Genomic DNA, 21,628 nt, shown 5'->3' on the forward strand with positions numbered 1-21,628 from the left:
GCTTGGGGGCGGGGGGGTAGGAATCTGACGACTTCCGGGGGAGGGAACGAAAGCTCCAGGCCACGGTTCTAGAAGTGTTTCGCTCAGTGCCGCGCTTGGGTGACCTGTTTCCGGTGCGGAAAGATGTGGCCGCGGCACCGGGCAGTGCCGCACCTAACTCTGGCCTTGGCGAGGTCGCGAGGAGCTCGGGCCTGCAGCGGGGACAGACGCGTCTCCTACACGCAGGGCCAAAGCCCCGAGCCCAGAACTCGCGAGTATTTCTACTACGTGGATCACCAGGGCCAGGTGGGCCTGCCTTGGGGCATAGAGGAATCCTGAGGTGGCTGGAGCCTAACGTGCGCCCGGCAAAAGGCGGGGCCTCGGGCGGAGAAGGGTCCTGGGGGCGGGGCCAAGGAGGTGAATCTGGCTTGCAGAGCCCAGGCCCGGAGCTGGAAATTCCAGGGCCAGCCTCCAACAAGGTGCTACAGCCCCGCCCCAACCCCAGGGCTAAATTCTCCCGATTGCCGTGGACACCCATCAGTCCTGCCGGCTTTGGGAGGGGGGAAGGACTGCAGGGCAGGAAACCTGTATGTAAGTGTGAGGGAAAACCCGCCAGGGCCCTTTCTCATGCCCCCTTGCACACATAACCCAGAAAAGCAAGGACCGCGGGCACAACACTGAGCTCAGGGCCTTCTTGCCCGGACTTATTGTCTACAGTCTGTCCCCTCTTGTCTGCAGCTTTTCCTGGATGACTCTAAAATGAAGAACTTCGTCACCTCCTTCAAAGGTACTACTGCACTGCTCTCCAATGCCTCTCCCCAGCCCTTCGAGACATCCCTAGACCTGTCTCCGCTCCCCGCACTGCAGGCAGAGCTCGCCTGCAATCGGGGAGCCGGCAGCCCAGTGCCCGCGCGCGTGTGGTCCAGGGAGAGGAGCCTGTCTAGGGAGCTTGGGCGCCCAGCATGAAGCGTCGTTCATTCCTTTGTTCCCACAGACCTGCAGTTCCTGGTCACTTTCTTCTCCCGTCTAAGACCCAACCGCAGCGGGCGCTATGAGACCTCCTTCCCCTTCCTCTCGCCTTGTGGCAGAGAGCGCAACTTCCTGCGCTGTGAAGACCGGCCTGTGGTCTTCACACACCTTCTGGCCACCGACAGCGGGTCCCCGAGCCTCTCCTACTGTGGCGGTGGAGAGGCCCTGGCCGTACCCTTCGAGCCGGCTCGCTTGCTGCCCCTGGCGGCTAACGGGCGCCTGTACCATCCGGCGCCGGAGCGCGCGGGAGGCGTGGGCCTGGTACGCTCGGCCCTGGCCTTCGAGCTCAGCACCTGCTTTGAGTATGGACCTGGATCACCCACGGTCCCCTCCCACGTGCGATGGCAGGGCCGCCGTTTTGCCCTCACTATGGATCTGGCTCCGCTGCTGCTCCCTGTTCCGCCGCCCTGAGCCGTGGGCTGGGGCCGAGTGGATAGGGTTAGGGCAACCACCAGGCTTCGCAGCGCTTGCTGGCTTCCCCTTGGTCCCAGTGTTCCAAGTGGGACCCGGGGGTCCCCGGTCACTTGCGCACATGGGGGACAGAGTGCGCATGCGCGCAGAGGAGCCGGGCGACCAGCGAGTTGGCGCTGTCCAAGGTGCTGCCGCCGACCCGCTGCCCTGGATCCCTACAGAAGGTCTCTCCGTCACCTCTCACCCTTTCAACCGCCAGGCGTCCCGCGGATTGGCCTGCGCTCTCTACGTCAGGCCGAGCGCCTGGCGCAGGCTGTGCGCGTCCCGGTGCGCGTGCGCGCCCCGCCCCCTGTCGCTTCTTTAGTCCCGCCGCCGCGGGTTCGGTGGGGAGCCTTCTGCTGCCGGAGCGTCAGGTGAGGGGGATCCCGGCCCAAGGTCACCCGGCATGGGGGCGGGATCAAGACCTGGGTTCCTGCCGCCGCCCCAGGAAAAGGCCATGTATCCTGGCAGCTGGGAGGGAGTGGAGACCACGCCCTCTATGAGCCCAGCCCTAGACCCACTGGAGCCTGAGGGGGGAGTTAGGGAAGGTCTTGGAGGTTTAAGGCGCCAGGTTGCAAGGGCTACCGAAGACCTCAGCTAAGGTCTCGCGCTGCACCTGAGAGGACACAGCGCTGGCCTCCAACCTCCTCCCGTGCAGATGGGCGCCCGGGAGACTGTTATCCGGCTCCTGCCCAGGATTAGGGGTTCATGACCTGATAAAAGGATTTCTGGGCTCTTCTAGTCTGGGGCCCTCCTGTCATGGCTGTCTTAAAAGTGATGCACACTGGGCATCTACTTGAGCAGCATCTCGGATCCCTGAGGCGCAGATCAAAGCGTTGCTACTGAAGGCTGGACAGATGGCAAGGCCTGGAGCCAGGGGCCAGCTAGCCCTTCTGCTCAGGGAAATTAAACCCAGAAGCCTAGGAAATGCTCCAGCTTCTTGGGCTGCCACACAACTTGAGATACCTGGGATCTGCCTTTACCTAAGCCAAAACTATTTCATTAAAACTTGATTGCTGTGCTGCCTGATCTCTAATGACTTTAAATAATCATGTGAATTACAACTGGGGCACAATAGAAACAAACACTAAGACTACTTACTATCATTCAACTTAGAGCAAGAAGACCTAGTTTAATAATGGGTGTTCAGCTGGGCGTGGTGGCACATGCCTTTAATCCCAGCACTTGGCAGGCAGAGGCAGGCAGATCTCTGTGAGTTCAAGGCCAGCCTGGTCTACATACCAAGTTCCAGGCCAGCTGGAGGTGCAGGGAGAACCTGTCTCAAAAAGATCAAATAATAATAATAATGGGTGTTGAGAGGGTAGACGATGCCAAGTGAGGGTGAAGACTGAAGAATGGCACATGCTTGCCCTATCTTCCCTAACCCCAGAATAGGAAAATCAACCCTGGTCTTGCCATTAAAACTGGGTTTACTGTGCCTAGACCTAGAGCCCAGGCCTCCCATCCCTAGAGTGACAGGTGCATACAGTAAGCCACCACAAATTATACTTTGTAATTTCAGTGGTCATTGCTCCTCCAGTCCACTTAGGACACTACATTAGATAACCAACTGGAGGTTTAACTCAGTGGTATACCATGTGCCTAAGCCTGTGTTTAATGTGCATGAGACCCTGAGGTCAGTCAATCCCTAGAAGGAAGGAGAAAAAGCAGTTGGCGGCCTAAGGCCCCTGCTCTCACATCCCAGCTTTCCCAGGATAACCCAAGAAAGCTGGGTGTGGTGTATATCTGTAATCTCAGCACTTGGGAGCATGAGGCAGGAGACTCTCAAGTTCAAGTCTAGCCTGGGCTATGTAGCAGGACCCTGACTCAAAAATCTAAAAGAAAGTAAAAGTTACCAGAGGAAAACCCCCAACTCTAGGTATGCTGGTCACCAACCTTGGTGCAGTGGGAGTATAGACTGCACCAAGCTGTGCTGTAACTGCCCTATAGCTCCTGTCTCTTTTTTTTTTTTAATTATTTTTTATGTGTATGCCATGTATTGTATGCATGTAGGTAAGTGCACCCGTGTTGTGCAATGCCCATGGAGGTCAGAAGAGGCTGTCAGATCCCCTGGGACTGGAGTTAAGGACTGTTGTTGGCTGCCGTGTGGGTGCTGAGATTTGAACCTGGGGCCTTCTGCAAGAACAACCAGTGTCCTTAACTGCTGAGCCATCTCTCCAGCCCTTCCTGGCTCTTCTTAAACCAGTTCTCCCCACATCCCACTCAAATCATGACAAATGAACCATAAGATAGAGTTCCTTGCTCTTGTTTTGGGACAGAAAAAGATATTTGCTTTGGGCCAAACCTTAGACTGTTGCCAGTACCCACAGAGTGAAGACAAGGGGACATGTCTGCCCAGAGCCTGCTCTTCCTTTCTGGCCCATACTTGTGTAATTGGACTTCTTGCAAGCCTCTTAACCTGGGAGCCAAGGAGAGGCCATCACCAGGGTGCAGGTAGGGTGGTGTTGTCATGTCCATGAGGACCAGGAGCTCTCAAGATAGGCATGAGAAGAGGTCTAGGGCTGGGTGGGTGCCCCCCATGAAATTTTCCTTTAAAAAAATTTATATGTGCTCGTGCATGCATGGTAGGGGCACACAGGGCCATGCCTGTGGAGGTCAGAGGACAACTTTGTGAAGTTGGCTCTCGTCCACCTTTACATACGTTCAGTGGATGGAACTCAGGTCACCAAACTTGCCAGGAAGTGCCTTTCCCCACAAAGCCATCTTGCCAGCCCTCATGAAGGTTTTGTCAAGGGAAGAAACTAGGTTTTATTTTTATTCATCACCTTCTTGTACTGACTTTAATTCTTCAAAAGTTACACACATGGCTGTTCATGGTAGCACATGCCTTTAATTCCAGCACTTGGGTGCAGAGGCAGGTGGATTACCCTGGTCTGCATAGCAAGTTGAAGGCCAGCACTACATAGTGAGACCCTGTCACACACAAAAAAACAATTTACACACATTGTAGACCTCTATCTGTATCTGTGTTTGTATATTGGCTATTTTTTATTTATTTTTGTTGATGCTTTGTATTTTGAGACAAGGTCTCACTGCAGCCCAGCCAGGCTAGCCTCGAGCTCACAGCAATCCTGTGGCCTCAGGCTCCAGAGTGCTGAGATTACAGGGTGACCCACCACACTTGGCATTCCATTCCTGCTCATGCACTGGCTCAATGTTAGCACTGGCCTGCTAACCTGTTGCAGGAGGCGCATCCCATCTGGGGCCAAACCCTTCCTGGTGGGTCTCTTCGGAAATGGCTCCAGGGGCTTCCACTCTGCTACTGCTGGGACTGCTGCTGCTGCTGCCCGGGGTCCCACCCCACACCGCTGGCTGTCCAGCTGCCTGCCGCTGCTACAGCGCCACAGTGGAGTGCGGCGCCCTGCGGCTGCGCGTGGTCCCACCAGGGATCCCTCCTGGGACACAGGTGGGCACGATGTCAAATTAGAAGGTCTTGGGTTGGAGTAGTGGGCTGTAAGTGCCCACCACAGTGGAGGGGGTTGTGAGTTTCAGAGGTATAGAGGAAGGTCACTAGGGTCCAGAGGCAGACGAGTGGATGGGGCGTTTCACCGGCCACAGACACCCCCCGCCCCCGACAGTGAAGCATTTCTCTGGCTCCAACCCGCAGACGCTGTTCCTGCAGGACAACAGCATCGCGCACCTGGAGCAAGGTACCCTGGCACCGCTTGTTGCCCTGCGTCATCTCTATCTTCACAATAACAGCCTTCACGTGCTGGAGTCCGGCTCCTTCCGATCACAGCCCCGCCTGCTAGAACTAGCACTGACCGGCAACAGGCTACGCGGTTTGCGTGGAGGTGCTTTCATAGGTCTGGCCCAGCTGCGTGTACTGTACCTGGCTGGCAATCAGCTGGCGAAGCTGCTGGATTTCACCTTCTTGCACATGCCGGTGAGTGCCAAAGGCCAAAAAGCACGGGCTCTGGGCTCTTCCTTTGATGCTAATCACTCCCCCACTGGAGAGAGTAGTTAGGGGAGATAAGTCAAATCTATCTAGCTTCCCAGGGCTTTTTCATGATAATCTTCTGTCCCTACTTCAGCGACTACAGGAGCTGCATCTTCAAGAAAACAGCATTGAATTGCTGGAGGACCAGGCCTTGGCTGGGCTCTCCTCCCTGGCCTTGCTGGACCTCAGCAGAAACCAACTGGGCACCATCAGCAGGGAGGTCCTGCAGCCTCTCACTAGCCTGCAAGTCCTGCGCCTCACAGGTAACTTACTCTTCTTTGAGCAAGGGTCTCAGTCTGGTCCACAACCACATCAGTAGGAAGTGGTTCAGGTGTACAAGGGGCAGGGACAGAGACACAGCTCCAACCTGTAGCCAAGTCAGCCTGGGGAGTTCCTGTAATCTTTCAGGGATCTCTGACTGTGGTAGGGTCAGATTCTTGACTTTGGGGCAGAGAAGAATTTCAGAATGAGCCATATGTAGCAGAACTGGAGTTTACTAAAAGATTAATATAAATTTTAAGTATGAGGGTTAAGAGAGGGATGCTCTTGAAGACACAACGAAGAGCACTGGTGTGGGTTTTACAAAGAGTCACCTGGTTTGGGTGGCTTCTGAAGTTGCATCTGTAAGTAAGCGCATAAGATGGTTCCTATATATTGGATAGGATTACAACTGATAAGGCAAAATGCTAGGTCACCAGGGTTGCAGGGGAAGATGTTCTTACTGTAAGCGAAGGTTTAGTCTTGATTACCCCAGAAAATATATGTAAAAGGATTAAGGCCATACTTGAATATCATATAGGGTTAGGCCTTAAGTATGGGTCAGCGTTATTTAGCATTCTCTGTCACTGTCAGCAACCTTTAAAGCAAATGTTAAATGTGCTAGAATCCTTAATTCTCAACCAGTGAAAGGCTTCAACCAGACTCCACATGGACATACCTCCCCTCCCATGTCCCTGTAAGTTTCCCTTTTTATCCTGTTTCACTATGGCAGATCTTGAGCAGCACTTTGAAGGGCCACACCCTAACCTTCAGCCTTGTTAAAGGGCTGCCAAGGAGTGCTAGTAGGAAGGCACCTACCTAAGGTACGAGCTGCAGAGTGACTTAACAGAATTGAGACTTGCCACTCTGATCAACAGAGAGAAGGCAGGCAAAAACTAGAACAGTCCTATGACTGCAGGGTTTCAGTGCTGCTGGAATATGTATGAAAATAAGAGATTTACAAACGTGGGCTGGGGAGGCCAGAACAGATGCTTTCTCAGAAACAGACCACACAGCCAAGAGGGGGTGAAACTCCTAGAAACTGGAGGCGAAGATCAAGGAAGGGTGAAAGAAGAGGTAATATGGGCTCTGGGACTCCGTAGGCATCTCTAGGCGATGGGAAAGGGCTTCTGTGTAGACCAGCAGAACCCCAAACTAGGCTATGTTCTGCTCTACATACAGAGAACCCATGGCGTTGTGACTGTGCCCTTCACTGGCTGGGTTCTTGGATCAAGGATGGAGGCCGGCGGTTGCTCAGTTCCAGGGACAAGAAGATCACGTGTGCAGAGCCCCCGCGCCTGGCTCTTCAGAGTCTGCTGGAAGTATCTGGTAGTAGCCTCATCTGTATTCCTCCCTCTGTGTACGTGGAGCCCTTGGAGCTAACCGCTAACCTGGGGGAGGACCTGCGGGTAGCCTGTCAGGCATCAGGCTACCCACAGCCCCTGGTGACCTGGAGGAAGGTGCTGCAGTCTCGGGAGGGCCTGCCTCAAGCCCAGGCCCAGCTGGAAGACGGGGCACCGGGCCTGGTAGGGCAAGCGATCCGTGACACTGGCAGCGGCATGCTCTTCCTCACCAACATCACGCTGGCGCACGGCGGCAAGTACGAGTGCGAGGCCGCCAACGCCGGAGGCAGAGCACACGTGCCATTCCTCCTCCTGGTCAACGCGTCCCGGCAGCAAGCCCAGCAGCTGCCAGCCCTACGGGCCCCGGCCGCACGCCCCTCCGGACGTGAGCCCCGGCACGAGGCGGGCAGCATGGCCTTTCGCGCTCTCAGCCTGGCCACACAGACGGCGATCGCGGCGGCCATCGCACTGCTAGCGCTCACTGCGCTGCTGCTGGTCACCATGATCTGCCGCCGCCGGCGCCGCCGGAAAAAGATGCCCGCGCCGCAGGGGGAAGGTGCGCTGTTTGTCAACGATTACTCCGACGGGCCTTGCACCTTCGCGCAGCTGGAAGAGCTCCGAGACGAGCGCGGCCACGAGATGTTCGTCATCGACCGGTCCAAGCCCCTGTTCGCTGAGGCACCACCTGCGGAACCCGGGGACCGCAGCGCGGCCGATAGGCCAGCGTCTGGTCTCCGTCTCCCTCCACGCGTCGCGTACGAGATCCATTGCTGAGCCTGCGGCGCGTGTCAATGACGTGGCACCGGGGATTGGCCGGTGCGACCCCGCGCATGCTCATCAGTAAAGCTAGAAGGTGCGCTTGTGCGCGGAACCGTGTGTGGGACTGCCCGGTCGGGAGTTGAGGGACTGTGAGTGACCGTGGCCAGAGGTCCCTACATACTTCAGTGGCCCCAGCCACCAGCTCTCTGAGGTCCCACCCTGGCTCCATCCTGCAGGAGTGGTACGGTAGCCCAGCGAGTGGGTGGGGCAGGTGGCATGGTTGATTACAGGCCATGCTGGGGCTAACAGCAGAGATGGGGGCAGGTCTTTCTGTCCAGTCAGGACCCCCTCATCAAAGAAAAGGCCACAAATTCAAATTCCAGACACACTGCACATTTGTACCTTGATGACACCCTCTAGAGCCAGATGACAAGGTGGCTTAGGTGCCAAAGCAGGGAACATGGTACAAGGCCCCAGGCTGCATGGGGTACCCCCAAGCCTCCCTGAAGTAGACGTCATCCGGACAACCACCCCAGTGCACTGCACTCCTAGTAGAGATATGAAGCGCCTAGATACCATTTTCTGCAGAGAGGCCCACAACTCTGAAGTTGTGCACAACTAAGTGCAGCCACACAGAGCAGGGGAGTACAGGTCTGAAGTACCCAGAGACAGCCAAATACTGGAAGCAGGAAGCAGAGGAGGAGCCTCAAGGTAGGTACACTTAGGAACAAGGCAGACCCTGCAGAAAACTTGAGAGGCCTTTGTCAGGCCTCCAGCACAACCCCAAAGGCTCTTGACCTATCTCTCAGCCAGATTCCAGAGATCACAGGCTGAAATAGTCTGCAGCTAGGCGCCCATAGATGTCTGTGGTCCAGAGTACATGGGCACGGCCTGAGGCCAACAGCAGCTGGTGCAACTCAGCTTCTACACGGGCAAACTTCTCCTCATTGATGGAAGCCTCAAGCAGGACAGAGGCAGGTGGTGGCCATGGAAGGCCCTCATAGCAGTCCACAGGGAAGGGGTGCACCACAGTGCGCAGTTCAGCCTGCACCACAGAGTCCCGAAGCAGCTCTTTGAGACCTGCCATGGACAGAGGGTTGCCATAGAGACCAAGGTAGCGGAGACTGGCACATCGAGTCAAGGTGGGCAGTGTGGCCAACAGTTGGGCATCAGCAAGCTGGCACTCAGTCAGCTCAAGATGGAGCAATGTGGCTGCTGCTGCCTGCAACAGGCCCTGGAAGGGGGGCAGTTGGCTGCCTGACAGGTCATTACCACTCAGATCCAGCTTCTTGAGGTTGGCAGCATGGGAGCTCTGTGCCAGGAAGCATAGGTCCTCAGGTAATAGTGCACAGAAGGCCAGCTCCAGGCTCTCCAGGGGGCTCTGCAGGGTGCTGTAGGGACACAAGGATTACAGAAAAGCCATAGGCAGGGAGGTCCAGAGGAGGGTACTCACACAGAGAAGGGGTAGAACAGTGACTGAGTCCACTCACCTAAGCAGTTGGTCCAGCTTGCCTGAAAGGAGAGAAGAGCCCATGCTAAGCTCCCGAAGACACGTAAAGCGGCCCATTTGGGCCAGAAAGTAGCGAAAGTTGTCCTCACCATCCACAGAAGGCTGCCTTGAGTCCCCATGTACATAGTGCAGCCGCAGGCTAGCCAGGTCCTGGAAGCGGGCCACATGGGGGATGATAACAGACAGGCCACGAAGGCCCAGGTTATTAAAGCGCAGGTCCACACGGCGCAGACAGCCTGCATCCAGAAGCTGCAACAGGGCCACAGTGTTGCGCATTGGTAGGTCCTCAGCCCGGAGGTCCCGGCAGCAGAGCCGCAGTGGGCTGCCCACACTGCTCCGGAGTGCCTCACGAAGGAATGCATAGGAGGCCCGGTTCACCCTAAGATCCACACGAACTTCCACAGGGACAGCTAACTGCCCCCGCTCAGCAGTCCCGCCCTGCTGCTGGGCAATACATGTTTGGGCCACAGCTGCTGTGCAGTCCCACATGCTCATGGTACCAGGATCCTGCTCCACACCATCATCCAGGAGACCAGTCATGTCCAGCACCCGCAATGCATGCTTCCTGGGAACAAGGATGGCCAGAGGCAGGGGATGAGGAAGCAAAGCCCACATCCCTCCCAGCTGCCTTGTACAGGAGCAACAAACATGACTGTTCCCACACTGAGCCCTAGCCTGTGGGCCTTTCACAGATAAATGTATACCTGCAAAGGGATTGTGTGCCAGCATCAGCTTCTGTACTATGGAGCCGGGCAGTCAGCCCCAGGATCACAGCCTGCATGCTCTCAGTGCTGGGCCGCTCCTGTAGCAGGGCCCGGCTACAATGGGCACATTCCTGCAGCAGCTGCTGGAAGCTAAGCAGTGGGAAAGGCCATGTGTGCACCAGCTCACGAAGTACAACTGTCTTCTTGTCCATAAAGGCCACCTTGAAGAGCAGGGGGAAGAGTTCTCTGGGCAGCAAGGGCAGAGCCTGGCAGGCAGCTGGCTGGCACTGGAGCACCTGCCGTGTGCTGAGGAACACAAGCGTGTGCATGGTGCTGGACTGGGCAGGCAGCCACCTACAGGAGAGGGGTCTTAATTGGAGAAGACAAACACCAGGCCACAAGCTCTCCAGATTATCAATGGTACAAAAACCCAGGATGGTGTCTGACACTGAGTTGGCAGTTAATGGAGGCCACTGCACAAAGGGACACTTCTTTGTTTGGCTTTTGAAGACAGAGTCTCACTATGTAGCCCAAGCTAGCCTCAAAGTTGTAGCAATCTGCCTCTGCCTCCCAAGTTCTGGGCAGAATGGACGAGGACAAGGCCATACCCCAGAAGCATGGGGAACAAAGTGTCAAGTAGTATATATAGTGTGACACTATCAAAAACCTACTTGTTTATGTGTGCTTCTGACCGATAGCTGTTGCTCTTCTAGGCCCCAGATCATAAATATGCTTCAGAAATCTCTCCTCAAAAGTAAACAGGGCTAGGGAGATGGGTCCATAGGTAAAGTGCTTGCTGAGCAAACACAAGAACCTGATTTCAGATCCACAGCACCCATGTAAAAGCCAGGTATGGATAACATACCTCTCTAATCCCAGCATTAGAGTGGGCAGCGACAGGCAGATCCTTGGAGCTCATTGGCTAGTTAGCCAGCCTAGCCTGATACAGGAGTTCCAGATTGGGAAAAAAAAAAAAAAAAGTAAAAATAAAGCCCAGGCCCCTCTCTCCATATTTCATCAGTGTTAGAACATAGAGAACTATCGCAAGGCCAGTAGCCATATCGTGGCTCCCTCCCTCACACTCCTCACAAATGTGCCCTTGAATTTCAGGAAGCCCAGGCATGTCTTAGCAAGTGCCAAGACCAGTAAGAAAAGGCCATGACTCACAGAATCTGAGCAGATGATGCACATTCCATGAGATCAAGGCCGTGAATGTGAACTCCAGAGATAACTGTTTTCTAGGGTATAACCAGGCACAGAAAACCCTGAGAAAAGCGACTCTCACCTTCCATGATCCTTGCTACCTATCTAAGTATCCTTTCTTCACTATGGAACCAATGTGGAGAGAGAGTGAGTTTAAATTCATGGGATTCAGAAGCGTCCAGGTCAGGGATTGCCAAAACAGCATCCCATACGCTGAGAAGCCACAGCTAAAGACCCTGAGGTTGAAGGACCTGGGCAGGCAGACTTCCGGTAGGCCAGACGTCTTATACCCAGAACTACACTACCAGCAATCCCCCTACTACAGATTGGAAGCCCAAGGTCACGGAGAGGGAAAGGAGGTGGGGAGAAGGGTAGCTGAGCCCCTAGGTTTCCTGACTTCTCCTACCTTGAGTAAGTCCTTAAGGCACGAGTTCCTGAGAAGCCCCGAATGCCCACACTCGACCTGGGTTTGCTGGCACGGGAATCTTGCGAGGACGATGCATACCTCGCTGACAGTACAATCTGCTCAAGTACCTGTCATGAGAGGAGACGAAAGCAGCCGACCTGCCCGCCGAGCAAGGACTGCCTCCGGGTAATGCTGCTGCCCGCAGGGGACATGGTGGTCTCTGGGGGAGGCTCGCGCAGACGCCCGCGCCTCAATGCACCAGGAGCCGAGGCCTCAACGCTCCAGTGCAGCCTGATCCTCCACGCCGGAGGCGTCGCCGAGGTCGCTCCGCGCGAGCCGGGCTCAGCCGGGCCCCTGCCCGCCGCAGCGGCACCTCCCTGGCTCCCGTCCGGGTCCGAGGCCTCCCAGGGCTGGCCCTCGCCGACTCTCTCCGACCCTCGCCCAGCAGGACTAACTGACCCGCCCACGGACACAGCCGCAACCACAGCCTACACCTCCAACCCTTCCTGGACTATGGTCCCGCCCCGCCCCGCTTCGTCTTGCGTCACCGCGCCCGGCGATCACGTGGCACCGCCCATAGGCCGTCCTCCAGAACCCGGCGAATTAGCCGGACCCCGCCGCGCGCGCCCATTGGCTGAGAGCCGGGCATGAGCGCTGGCGGCGGGAAATTCTGGAGAACCGTCCAGACCCGCCATGGATCGCCTTCGGGGCGTGCGCGCACGGCTGCAGGAGTGGGAGCGCGCTTTCGCGCGGCTGCACGGACGACGGCCGGAGCAGGTAGTAGGGGCCGGGCACCGGGAACTGGGAGTAGGGAGCCAAGCGCGACCCGCAGCTGACGAGCTCCCCTCACAGGCGGACGTAGAAGTGGCACCCGAAGAGACCCGAGGTGAGCGCGGGTTTGCCGTTGGGTGCAGGGGCCGGGCCCGGGGCGGAGGTCAGATTCGGAGCACCGACCCTGACTCCGCCTTCCAGCGCTCTACCGCGAGTACCGTACCCTGAAGCAGGCTGTGCGCCAGGCTGGTGGCGGATGCCTCATCCCGGAGCAGTCACTCACTACTGTAGCCGAGGAGGTATTCTGGCCCTTCACCCCAGTCTTGTGGTCTGCGTTCTGTATAGTCAACTGGCAAGAGTCAAGAGCAATCGCAGCCATGCCTCCATGAAACACACAAGCTGGGTGGGGAAAGGCCAGGCCCTCCTCTGGTATGGGATAGCGAAGGCTTTGGAAACCCATGTCGTCACTGCCCATGCCATTTTTTTTTGTGGTCTGGGCCGCTATTGTGTACTGCAGGCACAGGAGCCCAGCTGCTGGGGTCCCCATCTGAATCGAGCTGCAACCCAGAATGCACAACCTACTCCAAAACAGAGCCCACGGAGTTCTGTACAGGACTATGGGAAGAGGCTCAAAGCCAATCTGAAGGACACCCTACAGGTGAGAAGCAGAGGTGGACTGGAAGCAGGTCCAAGCTGAGCTGCTCCTGCCCCCGGGTAGGTTCACCAAGGGCCCTTCTTTGCCCACCTTTCTTTACAGTATGTACACAACAGGCACAGGCTCCTGCAGTAACTGGAGCCAGACTTCTCAGGGACCTCTGCTCTCAGCTTGTCTGTCTAGCCTTCAACAGTCCTGAGTTCCTATTTGCTGTTCTGTCCTCCCCCACCTAGGCTGGGCCAAACTTAGGCCGAAAACTCCATCCTCAAAAGAGACCCTTGTCCATGATGCCCACTCCAAGGTGGTCAAGCCCACAGACTGCCCCCACCTGTCCAGGTGAAGCTAATGATGTCCTTCCCCCGCCAAGGTCAGGCCGGCTCCAGCAGCTTCAGGCATCCCTGAGCCAGAGGCTGAGCTCCCTAGACCCTGTCTGGCTGCAACGGTGTCATAACGAAGCCTCAGATTTTCTGGAGGCCCCGGGTATCTATAATCCTGGCCTGAGTGCAGAGGAGTCACAACCTCTGCTGTCAGGCAAGGTGATGGTCCTTGACCCTGGTAGTCACTCAGAAGCATCATCACTGGCCCAAGTAGACTCATGGAGCCCCCATCCCAGCAAAAGTCAAGGCAAGAAGCAGAAACGGAATGAGAACTGGGAGGACTCTGCACAAGTCCAGCAGGACAGCAGCCAAGCAAGACACCTGCGTGAAGTAGTTGGGGCTACTGCACTTGAGAAAGACCCTCGAGGGGAACCCATGCAAGTGAATCTATCTCGGCCCTGCAATTCCTCTAGGCAAACCAGGACAGAGAAGGCTGAGGGGCCCAACCAGCTTCGCATCTCCTCTCGACCAGCTATCCTGGACAAGGGGAACTATATTCGACTCAACATGAAGCAAAAATGCTATGTACGAGTTGGGGCCCTTCGAGGCCGGTCTCTCCGAAAGCAGGTCAGATATGTAGAGTGGTATAGGCAAGCCTTCCCCTCCTCCCTTCTCCCTCCCAAATGATCCTTGTGGACTTTCCCCAGGTATGGAAGCAGAAGTGGCAAAAGAAAGGAGAGCACTTTGGGGGAGGTAGATCCAGAGCCACAGTCAAGGATTCTTGTTTCCAGTGTGGGCAGTTTGGTCACTGGGCATCCCAGTGCCCTCAGCTGGGTAAGCCTGTGCTGTGGATATTGGGTCATTGCCGCCACTGTAGGGATTGGGGTACTTATGCCCAAACAGAAAGCCCTACCAGCTCTTACCTCTGGTTCAGGTTCCACCCTGACCTTCCAGAAGAAGCGTGGCAAGGATGACACACAGCCCATTCCCACTTTGGAAGTAGCCCAGAGAACAGTTACCACTTCCTGTCACCACTCTGGTGAGTGAGAGGAAGAAGGTGATTATGACCAGTGGCCATCTTGCTAGGATGGTCTCAGTCCATCCTGGAGCTCCCACATCACCCTTTCTTGCCTATCCAAGCAGATAAGGACAGAAAATCTACTGAGCCACAGCTGCAAGTGCCCTATTCCCCTTGTCCAGTGTTGCCCCTCTACCCACCAGGGCCCTTGGGGCAGGTGGCAGGTGAGCAAAAACCTAATTGGTCCAGAATCTCTACTGAAGGGTAGGAAGACTTGGAGCTATGGTGACTGATACCTTTGTTCACAGAGACCCCTGCTGAGGTGTTCCAGGCCCTGGAGCAGCTTGGATACCAAGCCTTCCGTCCTGGGCAAGAACATGCAGTCATGCGGATCCTGTCAGGTAAGTGTGGCTGCCTAGGAACTGGGCCAGGCTGTGTCTATCTGATTTAGCCTCATGGCTGCTTGTTGTCCTGTCCAGGCATCTCCACTCTGTTGGTGCTGCCCACTGGTGCTGGCAAGTCTCTGTGCTACCAGCTTCCTGCACTACTATATGCACAGCGAAGCCCTTGCCTCACACTGGTGGTCTCTCCCCTCTTGTCACTCATGGATGACCAGGTGTGTAAATAAGCCTTTAACTCTCCTCAGCTTGAGAACAGATAGGTCTAATGCCCTTAGGTGCTTCCTTGAACACATCCATGACCAGCTGACCTCTGCTTGAGGTGAGGCACAGCCTAACCCCCAATGTTCACCATCTAGCCTCTAGCTTTAGAGCTCCCAGGGCATAAGTGGCTCTGAATTCTTTCTCCTAGGATCCAGGGTCTGATACTTTTCCTCCTAGAGGATTAAGTAACTGGTAGAATTTGGGTGGGCTGGGCTCGGCTGGGCTAGGCTGTGACAACATTACATCTACAGGTGTCTGACCTGCCCCCCTGTCTCAAAGCAGCCTGCCTCCACTCAGGCATGACCAAGAAGCAACGGGAATCTGTCATCAAGAAGGTCAGGAGGACCCCATGGATAGGAGACAGTGGGCTCCCACACAGGCAGTGTCCCTAACCCTGTTCCCTTCAGGTCCAGGCAGCCCAGGTGCATGTGCTGATCCTGTCCCCTGAGGCATTAGTCGGGGCTGGGGCTAGGGGCTCTGCCAGCCTCCCCCAAGCCAGTCAGCTGCCTCCAGTGGCTTTTGCCTGCATTGATGAGATTCACTGCCTCTCTCAGTGGTCACACAACTTCCGGCCCTGCTACCTCCGTATCTGCAAAGTGAGTTTTGTGGCGGTCAGGATTGGGAGTGGATCAGGGCCAAGGTGTGCTGGGTGGCTCATCACAACCCCTGGTTCAGGTGCTTCGGGAGTGCATGGGTGTGCACTGCTTCTTGGGTCTCACAGCCACCGCCACACGAAGCACTGCCCGTGATGTGGCTCAGCACCTGGGCATAGCTGAAGAGCTTGACCTCTGTGGGCCAGCTACCATTCCTATCAATCTGCACCTTTCCGTGTCCATGGACAGAGACTCAGACCAGGTAGGTGTGTACATATAGGGGCCTAAACAAAAACCTGCACTCTTGGCAGTGCTAACCACTGCTTCTTGTCAGGCTCTGGTAACACTGTTACAAGGTGACCGTTTTCGTACCCTGGATTCTATTATCGTTTACTGCAATCGACGGGAGGATACAGAACGGGTAGCTGCACTCCTCCGGACGTGCCTGTCTGCAGTGAGGGACTCGGGGCAGAAAGGTAAAGCTCATGTAGGGTTTGGCCTCCAGGGATCCCTTCTTCCGCATGTCTGCTGTGTTCCCACCAACCATTTGTCCACCTTTCCCAAAGGTCGTGGCCCTGAGGCTATAGCTGAAGCATACCATGCTGGCATGTGCAGCCAGGAACGCCGGCGAGTACAGCAGGCTTTTATGCAGGGACACCTGCGGGTGGTGGTAGCCACAGTGGCCTTTGGGATGGGGCTAGACCGGCCAGATGTACGGGCTGTGCTACATCTGGGGCTGCCCCCAAGCTTCGAGAGCTACGTGCAGGCTGTAGGCCGTGCAGGGCGTGATGGGAAGCCTGCCCATTGCCACCTGTTCCTACAGCCCCAGGTTGGAACCCCATCTCCCCACACCATCTTAGCCCCAAGGGTTACCTTATACCACTAGTGTTATTCTATCCCCAGGTGCTTGTTTTCCTTGGGGCTACCATTCCAGCCCAAAGTGCTGTGGCTGTGTACACATGACTGCCCCACTGCAGGGTGAAGATCTTCAGGAGTTGCGCAGATATGCGCATGCTGATGGCACTGACTTCTTGGCCGTGAAGAAGCTGGTACAGCGTGTATTCCCACCCTGCACCTGCACCTGGCTGCCCCCAGGAAAAGAAGGAGGCATCAACGGGTTGAAGTCTATGACCAAGTCCCCACCTCAGGAGGCCAAACAGAACAGTGACCACCACACAGCTCCAGTACTGGCCCAGGCTTGCCTGGGCCATAAGCGGGCACTCCCAGTGCAATCAACAGTACAGGCTCTGGACATGCCAGAGGAAGGTAAGGAGCTAGGGCCATGGGGTTTGGGGAGTTGTCCCCACAACCCTTGAGCTTTCCTCTGCCTTCAGCCATTGAGACTCTGCTGTGCTACCTGGAACTACACCCACAGCGCTGGCTAGAACTGCTGCCATCCACTTATGCCCACTGCCATCTGCACTGCCCTGAGGGCCATGCCCAGCTGCAAGCCCTGGCCAATAGGTGAGCATATCTCACCCCAGACCAAAAATAAAAACAAAAACAGAGCTGCTGGCCACATCACACTTTGCTCCCTGGGCACAGGTGTCCCCCTTTGGCTGCATGCTATGCCAAGTGGCCACCTAAAGACACAAGTCAGGGAAGCAGCTCCTTAGAGTTTGACATGGTGGACCTAGCAGACTCAATGGGATGGGAGCTGGCCTCTGTACGGCGGTATCTCCACCAGCTGCAGTGGAACCAAGAGCCAAGGACAGGTATGCCCATCCCTACCCCAGCCTGGGCTCTGTTAGCCACCCATCCACAGGTGTCTGACACACTTTCTGATAGGTGCACCACAGAGCACAGGGGTGCTTGTGGAATTCAGAGAGCTGGCCTTCCACCTGCACAGCCCTGGGGACCTGACAGCTGAGGAAAAGGATGAGATCTGTGACTTTCTATATAGCCGTGTGCAGGCCCGTGAACACAAGGCCCTGGCCCATCTTCGCCAAATATCCAAGGCCTTTCGCAGGTGGGAAAGAGTAGACAGAGCCTAGACCACCCACTCTGACCCCATGGGCAACTCTTGACAAGCTTTTATCCCACTCCCAGCGTGGCTTTTCCTAGTTGTGGACCCTGTCTAGAGCAGCCTGATGAGGAGCGCAGCAATCAGTTGAAGATGTTGCTGAGTCGTTACTTTGAGGAGGAAGAGGAAGCAGAGGAGAATGAGGAGAGCACAGAGCCTGGGCAGGCCCAAGTGAGTACAGCCCCTCTGGGGACGATTCCTAAGCCTAAGAACAATGGCATACCCACACACAACTCTGACCCCACAGTCTAGCCCCTGCAAGGCTCAAGGATTCCTAGTCTGCTTGGGTGTGGATTTTTAAGACACAATGCCATTGATACTCAGAGGAAGTTATATGCCATCCACCCACAGCTCCAAGACTGGGAGGACCATATTCGCCGTGATATCCGCCAGCTCCTGTCCCTGAGGCCAGAGGAGAGGTTCTCGGGCAGAGCTGTGGCCCGCATCTTCCACGGCATTGGTGAGAGCCAAGGTCTGCGTGAAGTAGGCAGGTGCTGGGGGCTGTAACCACCTGAGTCCTCAGGCTTGTGTTTCTGTTCCATCATAGGAAGTCCCTGCTATCCCGCCCAAGTGTATGGGCAGGACAGGCGCTTCTGGAGAAAGTATCTACACCTGAACTTCCATGCCCTGATGCGCCTTGCCACAGAGGAGCTCATGCTGTGGGGCCGATGACCACCCTACATACGAGGGTACTGCATCATGGAGGCATGAGGCAAGCCAGGCTGTGGCCACTACACACTAAGGTGTCAGGTTCAGCTGTTCACCAATGATGCAGCCATCATTGACCACTAGATAAAACCTGCGAACTGCAATGTGGGGCCAAAGAAGATCCAAAATGCAAAATAAAAAGCAATCAAGTCATTTTATGTCCTTTCTGGTGACACTGCCCTGAGCCTGCTGTGCTCCAGACATACAGGCCAAAGCACTCTTGGCTTTATTGACAGTCTTGACACCCATTTCAGGCCAGGGTGTTGGGTGCCAGGCCCAGCTCCAAAAGGGGAAGAGCTGAGAGTGCAAGGAAGAGAGCATAGCAGAGATGTGGGCCCAGGCCATCAGCCAGCACTCCAGCCAGGGTGCCTGGCAGCAGCTTGCCCAACAGTTCCAGAGTAGCCAGGAGGCTGTAGTGAGTGGCCTGGGAGTGGTAATACTCATTAGTGCCTAGTAGCTCCCCAGTCCTGCAGCCCCTGGGCATCCCTGCCCTGTGCATTTACCTGCAGGGTTCTGGGCGCCAACTGGCTGCAGTGCATCATCACAGTGAAGGTACCAGTGGTGACCAAACCCCCTAGGAACTGCTGTAGACATAGGCTCAGCAAAGCTGCCCCTGGGAAGACAAAGGTCGGTAGAGCTCCAGGCTTGTGGCCGCTCCCTCTTTCCTCAAAGCCAACTCCCTTACCTCGCAAGACTGTGCCAGGGTCCAGGCTGGCCCCTGGGGTGTTCAGATGGAAGAGCAAGGCAGTCTGGAAGGCCAAACCCCCAAGGCGAAGCTTCAGCACTGACTTCAACAGGGACAGCGGCTGCCTGGAGTGAGAGGGGAAGCAGGACATACAAGATTTCTGGGAGATCATGGTGGAAGTGAGCGTCAGATTGTGCTTGGGGGTGCTTACCAGTGTCTGGCCAGTAGGGCCCCACCCAGGGAGGAGCCAGCAATGGAACAGGTCACAGCCCCCAAGCCACTCCACAGCCCCAGATCTGAGGCAGAAGCACCATGGTCCAACAGGAAGAGTGGAAACAGGCTTCCAGCACCCTGCTCACCTACAGAAGACCAGAAGCAGGGATGGTTCCCTTCTCCCCTCCAACCAGCCAGACCCCTCCTCTGTCTCATTTTCATGGGCCCTAGATGTTAGGAGACAACGGGACAGCATTTTTTGCCAGACTCAGTCAGTTGAAAACAATATCAGCAATACCAAGGAGTTGTGGCTGGAGTTGAGGGAGGCCAAGAGGTGAGGCAAAGCCAGGCTTCAGAACCCTGGGTGACAGGGCTGGGCTGGGCTCATACCCCAGAAAACGCAGTCCCTTAAGTGGATTTCAGAGAAGCCCCTGGGGACCAACCTGAAATTAAGGCTCAAGCCCTCCTGTTTCTTCACTCACCCAGCTTGTAGGAGAGCACAAAGCCTGATGTCCAGAGGGTCCCAGGCACAGCCAGCAAATCATGTAGAAGATGGGAGGTGTGAGGGGTGTGCTCTGCCGCCTGAGGCCAGGGCATCTGGCCCAAGGCTGGTGCAGCCCAGGCTAAGGCAGCAGCCAGCCAGTAGGTGGCAGCTAGGAGCAAAAAAAACAGTGGCCAAGAGAGGGTGGGAAAGAGGACTAACAGCCCACCCCCAGCCAGTGCTGCCCCTAGCTTGTAAGCCACCACCTGCACAGTGTTGCCTGGTCCCAGCTCCCTTGGCTTCAGAAGCTGCACAGCCAGTGTGTCCAGAGCCACGTCTTGCACGGCTGCACCCAGGTTCAGCAGCAGTAGCAGCCCCGCCAAGGTGATGGGCAGCCCTACCTGGCCAGCTTGCGGGGGAGGAAATGCGGCCAGCAATCCACACACCAGGCCCAGGGTCGCGGTGCTGAGCGTTAGCCAGGCCCGCGGGGAACCTCGCCTGTCCACCAGTGGCGCCCACGCCAGCTTTAACAGCCATGGCGCATACAGTCCCTTGGTCAGGCCCACACGTGTCAGGGAGAAGCCACGGGCCCGCAGCAAGATGGGCAGCAGACCAGACTGCAGCCCATAGGGCAGGCCCTGCACAAGATAGAGGCCGGCCAGCGGCAGCAGCTTCCCATGCATAGCCAGGGTGCGGGGGACGCGGGCGGCTCCGACTGGGAAATTGGGCTCCAGGTGGAGTCTGGGAGGGGCTGGTCCATCTGCATGTGGTCAGGGCCAATCAGGCCGGGGTCCAGACGTGCACGCAGACAAAAGTACGGAAGTTGGAGAAAACGCGGAGCTAGAGACCCGCCTTCCGGCGGCCTGGGCCTTAAGTACGCGCAGCCCGCTGCTCCCAGCGTGCTTTGCGCAGAAGTCAGGGCAGGGGGGAGGGGAGGGGCTTCTCTGGTCCGGGGTGGAACTTCTGTTCTGGGGCAACCTCCACCTTAGTCCCGCTTCCTGATCAAGACAGTTGGCCGCAAGCCCACAGCCAACAGCCCCAAGCGCCCAAAGGTCACTCTGGCCACAGACACCCCAGCAGACCCAGAACATCGGCTGTGGCGTTCCCAGAAGCCAACTTGGGCTTAACAGCCCGCTGCTTGTGCTCCTGGCCCTCTGAGCATCTGGGAAGGAGTTTGTGTGAAAGATCAGGACGCAGCTACTACCTGTGAAACACCCTTCTCTTGCAGTGGTAGGAGAACCTGGCTAGTCCAGAGCCCACATGACTGGCCCTGCTAGCAAGGCCCATGTCCAGTCTTTCCTCCTACCCAGCACTGTGTTCGCCCAGGTTCCCAAGGTCAAAATAAGGCTGTGAAGTTAGGCCTTGGGTTAAGAACTGACTCCAGAGTGGACAGCTCTGGGTGCTTTGGTTAGCCCTGTGTGAGCATTCTGGTATCGCATTTTTTCTTTTCCACTAAGGGGGTGGGAGGTGTCCTGTCACTTCCAGAGAGTCTCAGGACCTGAGTTTTCTTATCTATAAAATGGATACTATTTTCGAGCAGATTAGTGAACACCTGTAATCTTAACTACACTCAGGAGGCTGAGGAATCATGAATTTAAGGCCAACCTGGACAACCGAGTGAGACCCTGTCTCAAAGCTGAAAAAGGGCCTGGAGTGGTGGCGCAGTCCTTTAATCCCAGCACTCGGGAGACAGAGGCAGGCAGATCCCTGTAAATTCAAGTCCAGTCTAGTCTACATAGCCAATTCCAGGTCAGCTGGGGGCTACAGGGAGACCCTGTCTCAAAAAGACCAAAAAAAAAACCAGCTGGAAAAAGGGTGGGGGGGGGTATATGTAGTTCAGCGGTCCTAGGTCCAATTCCCAGGACTACAAGTATCTTTTTTCAGGGTGGGGCCTTTTTGA

The 21,628-nt window shown here is 56.2% G+C and overlaps 5 protein-coding genes across 11 annotated transcripts; 3 read left to right on the top strand and 2 right to left on the bottom strand.

Annotated features, from left to right (window-relative positions):
- The first annotated feature begins 69 nt into the window (after positions 1-69).
- CUNH8orf82 (chromosome unknown C8orf82 homolog) lies at positions 70-2,487 on the top strand. Its single transcript, XM_008834389.3, has 3 exons — positions 70-285; positions 718-766; positions 974-2,487. The coding sequence occupies exons 1-3, from the start codon at positions 124-126 to the stop codon at positions 1,417-1,419; spliced, it is 657 nt and encodes a 218-aa protein (XP_008832611.1). The 5' UTR covers positions 70-123; the 3' UTR covers positions 1,420-2,487.
- Positions 1,750-7,877, top strand: Lrrc24 (leucine rich repeat containing 24). The gene is made up of 5 exons (XM_008834388.3): positions 1,750-1,832; positions 4,665-4,885; positions 5,087-5,365; positions 5,514-5,682; positions 6,860-7,877. Exons 2-5 carry the CDS (start codon positions 4,715-4,717, stop codon positions 7,792-7,794), a joined length of 1,554 nt encoding a protein of 517 aa, XP_008832610.1. The 5' UTR covers positions 1,750-1,832; positions 4,665-4,714; the 3' UTR covers positions 7,795-7,877.
- Positions 7,878-8,030: 153 nt separating this feature from the next.
- Positions 8,031-11,866, bottom strand: Lrrc14 (leucine rich repeat containing 14). Of its 2 annotated transcripts, none has more exons than XM_008834387.3 (4): positions 11,731-11,866; positions 9,994-10,347; positions 9,270-9,854; positions 8,031-9,170 (listed from the first exon to the last, which is right to left on the bottom strand). In XM_008834387.3, the coding sequence occupies exons 2-4, from the start codon at positions 10,320-10,322 to the stop codon at positions 8,603-8,605; spliced, it is 1,482 nt and encodes a 493-aa protein (XP_008832609.1). In that variant the 5' UTR covers positions 10,323-10,347; positions 11,731-11,866; the 3' UTR covers positions 8,031-8,602. The 2 variants fall into 2 exon arrangements, with proteins under 2 accessions (XP_008832609.1, XP_008832608.1); XM_008834386.3 differs by having other exon boundaries at positions 11,603-11,733.
- Positions 11,867-12,160: 294 nt separating this feature from the next.
- Positions 12,161-18,502, top strand: Recql4 (RecQ like helicase 4). Of its 5 annotated transcripts, XM_029564169.1 has the most exons (22): positions 12,161-12,379; positions 12,455-12,488; positions 12,575-12,672; positions 12,891-13,031; positions 13,262-13,972; positions 14,053-14,179; positions 14,280-14,384; positions 14,489-14,587; positions 14,672-14,764; positions 14,843-14,979; positions 15,277-15,360; positions 15,433-15,621; positions 15,701-15,880; positions 15,953-16,094; positions 16,185-16,447; positions 16,596-16,884; positions 16,953-17,082; positions 17,164-17,333; positions 17,407-17,587; positions 17,668-17,812; positions 17,993-18,101; positions 18,189-18,502. In XM_029564169.1, the coding sequence occupies exons 1-22, from the start codon at positions 12,296-12,298 to the stop codon at positions 18,311-18,313; spliced, it is 3,636 nt and encodes a 1,211-aa protein (XP_029420029.1). In that variant the 5' UTR covers positions 12,161-12,295; the 3' UTR covers positions 18,314-18,502. The 5 variants fall into 5 exon arrangements, with proteins under 5 accessions (XP_029420029.1, XP_029420026.1, XP_029420028.1 ...); XM_029564166.1 differs by having other exon boundaries at positions 12,217-12,379; positions 12,575-13,031; XM_029564168.1 differs by having other exon boundaries at positions 12,217-12,379; positions 12,575-13,031; positions 15,580-15,621.
- Mfsd3 (major facilitator superfamily domain containing 3) lies at positions 18,485-20,622 on the bottom strand. 2 transcript variants are annotated; one of them, XM_029564173.1, is made up of 6 exons: positions 19,995-20,405; positions 19,730-19,900; positions 19,246-19,393; positions 19,035-19,159; positions 18,853-18,962; positions 18,485-18,773 (listed from the first exon to the last, which is right to left on the bottom strand). In XM_029564173.1, the coding sequence occupies exons 1-6, from the start codon at positions 20,263-20,265 to the stop codon at positions 18,600-18,602; spliced, it is 999 nt and encodes a 332-aa protein (XP_029420033.1). In that variant the 5' UTR covers positions 20,266-20,405; the 3' UTR covers positions 18,485-18,599. The 2 variants fall into 2 exon arrangements, with proteins under 2 accessions (XP_029420033.1, XP_008832612.1); XM_008834390.3 differs by having other exon boundaries at positions 19,730-20,622.
- Positions 20,623-21,628: the final 1,006 nt, after the last annotated feature.

Source organism: Nannospalax galili, unplaced genomic scaffold (genome assembly GCF_000622305.1).
Source record: "Nannospalax galili isolate Female #2095 unplaced genomic scaffold, S.galili_v1.0 scaffold717, whole genome shotgun sequence".
NCBI lineage: Eukaryota > Metazoa > Chordata > Mammalia > Rodentia > Spalacidae > Nannospalax > Nannospalax galili.

Excerpts from the sequence above, each read along its gene's own strand:
- CUNH8orf82 (XM_008834389.3), top strand. The coding sequence starts at position 124 with ATGTGGCCGCGGCACCGGGCAGTGCCGCACCTAACTCTGGCCTTGGCG. Across the intron at positions 286-717 it reads ACGTGGATCACCAGGGCCAG|CTTTTCCTGGATGACTCTAA; the intron begins GTGGGCCTGCCT and ends TCTTGTCTGCAG. Across the intron at positions 767-973 it reads CTTCGTCACCTCCTTCAAAG|ACCTGCAGTTCCTGGTCACT; the intron begins GTACTACTGCAC and ends TTGTTCCCACAG.
- Lrrc24 (XM_008834388.3), top strand. The coding sequence starts at position 4,715 with ATGGCTCCAGGGGCTTCCACTCTGCTACTGCTGGGACTGCTGCTGCTG. Across the intron at positions 5,366-5,513 it reads TCACCTTCTTGCACATGCCG|CGACTACAGGAGCTGCATCT; the intron begins GTGAGTGCCAAA and ends TCCCTACTTCAG. Across the intron at positions 5,683-6,859 it reads GCAAGTCCTGCGCCTCACAG|AGAACCCATGGCGTTGTGAC; the intron begins GTAACTTACTCT and ends CTCTACATACAG.
- Lrrc14 (XM_008834387.3), bottom strand. The coding sequence starts at position 10,322 with ATGCACACGCTTGTGTTCCTCAGCACACGGCAGGTGCTCCAGTGCCAG. Across the intron at positions 9,855-9,993 it reads GGCACACAATCCCTTTGCAG|GAAGCATGCATTGCGGGTGC; the intron begins GTATACATTTAT and ends CCTTGTTCCCAG. Across the intron at positions 9,171-9,269 it reads AAGCTGGACCAACTGCTTAG|CACCCTGCAGAGCCCCCTGG; the intron begins GTGAGTGGACTC and ends GTGTCCCTACAG.
- Recql4 (XM_029564166.1), top strand. The coding sequence starts at position 12,250 with ATGAGCGCTGGCGGCGGGAAATTCTGGAGAACCGTCCAGACCCGCCAT. Across the intron at positions 14,588-14,671 it reads GCCCTTGGGGCAGGTGGCAG|AGACCCCTGCTGAGGTGTTC; the intron begins GTGAGCAAAAAC and ends CTTTGTTCACAG. Across the intron at positions 14,980-15,276 it reads TGTCACTCATGGATGACCAG|GTGTCTGACCTGCCCCCCTG; the intron begins GTGTGTAAATAA and ends TTACATCTACAG.
- Mfsd3 (XM_008834390.3), bottom strand. The coding sequence starts at position 20,411 with ATGCATGGGAAGCTGCTGCCGCTGGCCGGCCTCTATCTTGTGCAGGGC. Across the intron at positions 19,160-19,245 it reads GCCCTACTGGCCAGACACTG|GCAGCCGCTGTCCCTGTTGA; the intron begins GTAAGCACCCCC and ends CTCTCACTCCAG. Across the intron at positions 18,774-18,852 it reads TGGCGCCCAGAACCCTGCAG|GCCACTCACTACAGCCTCCT; the intron begins GTAAATGCACAG and ends TACCACTCCCAG.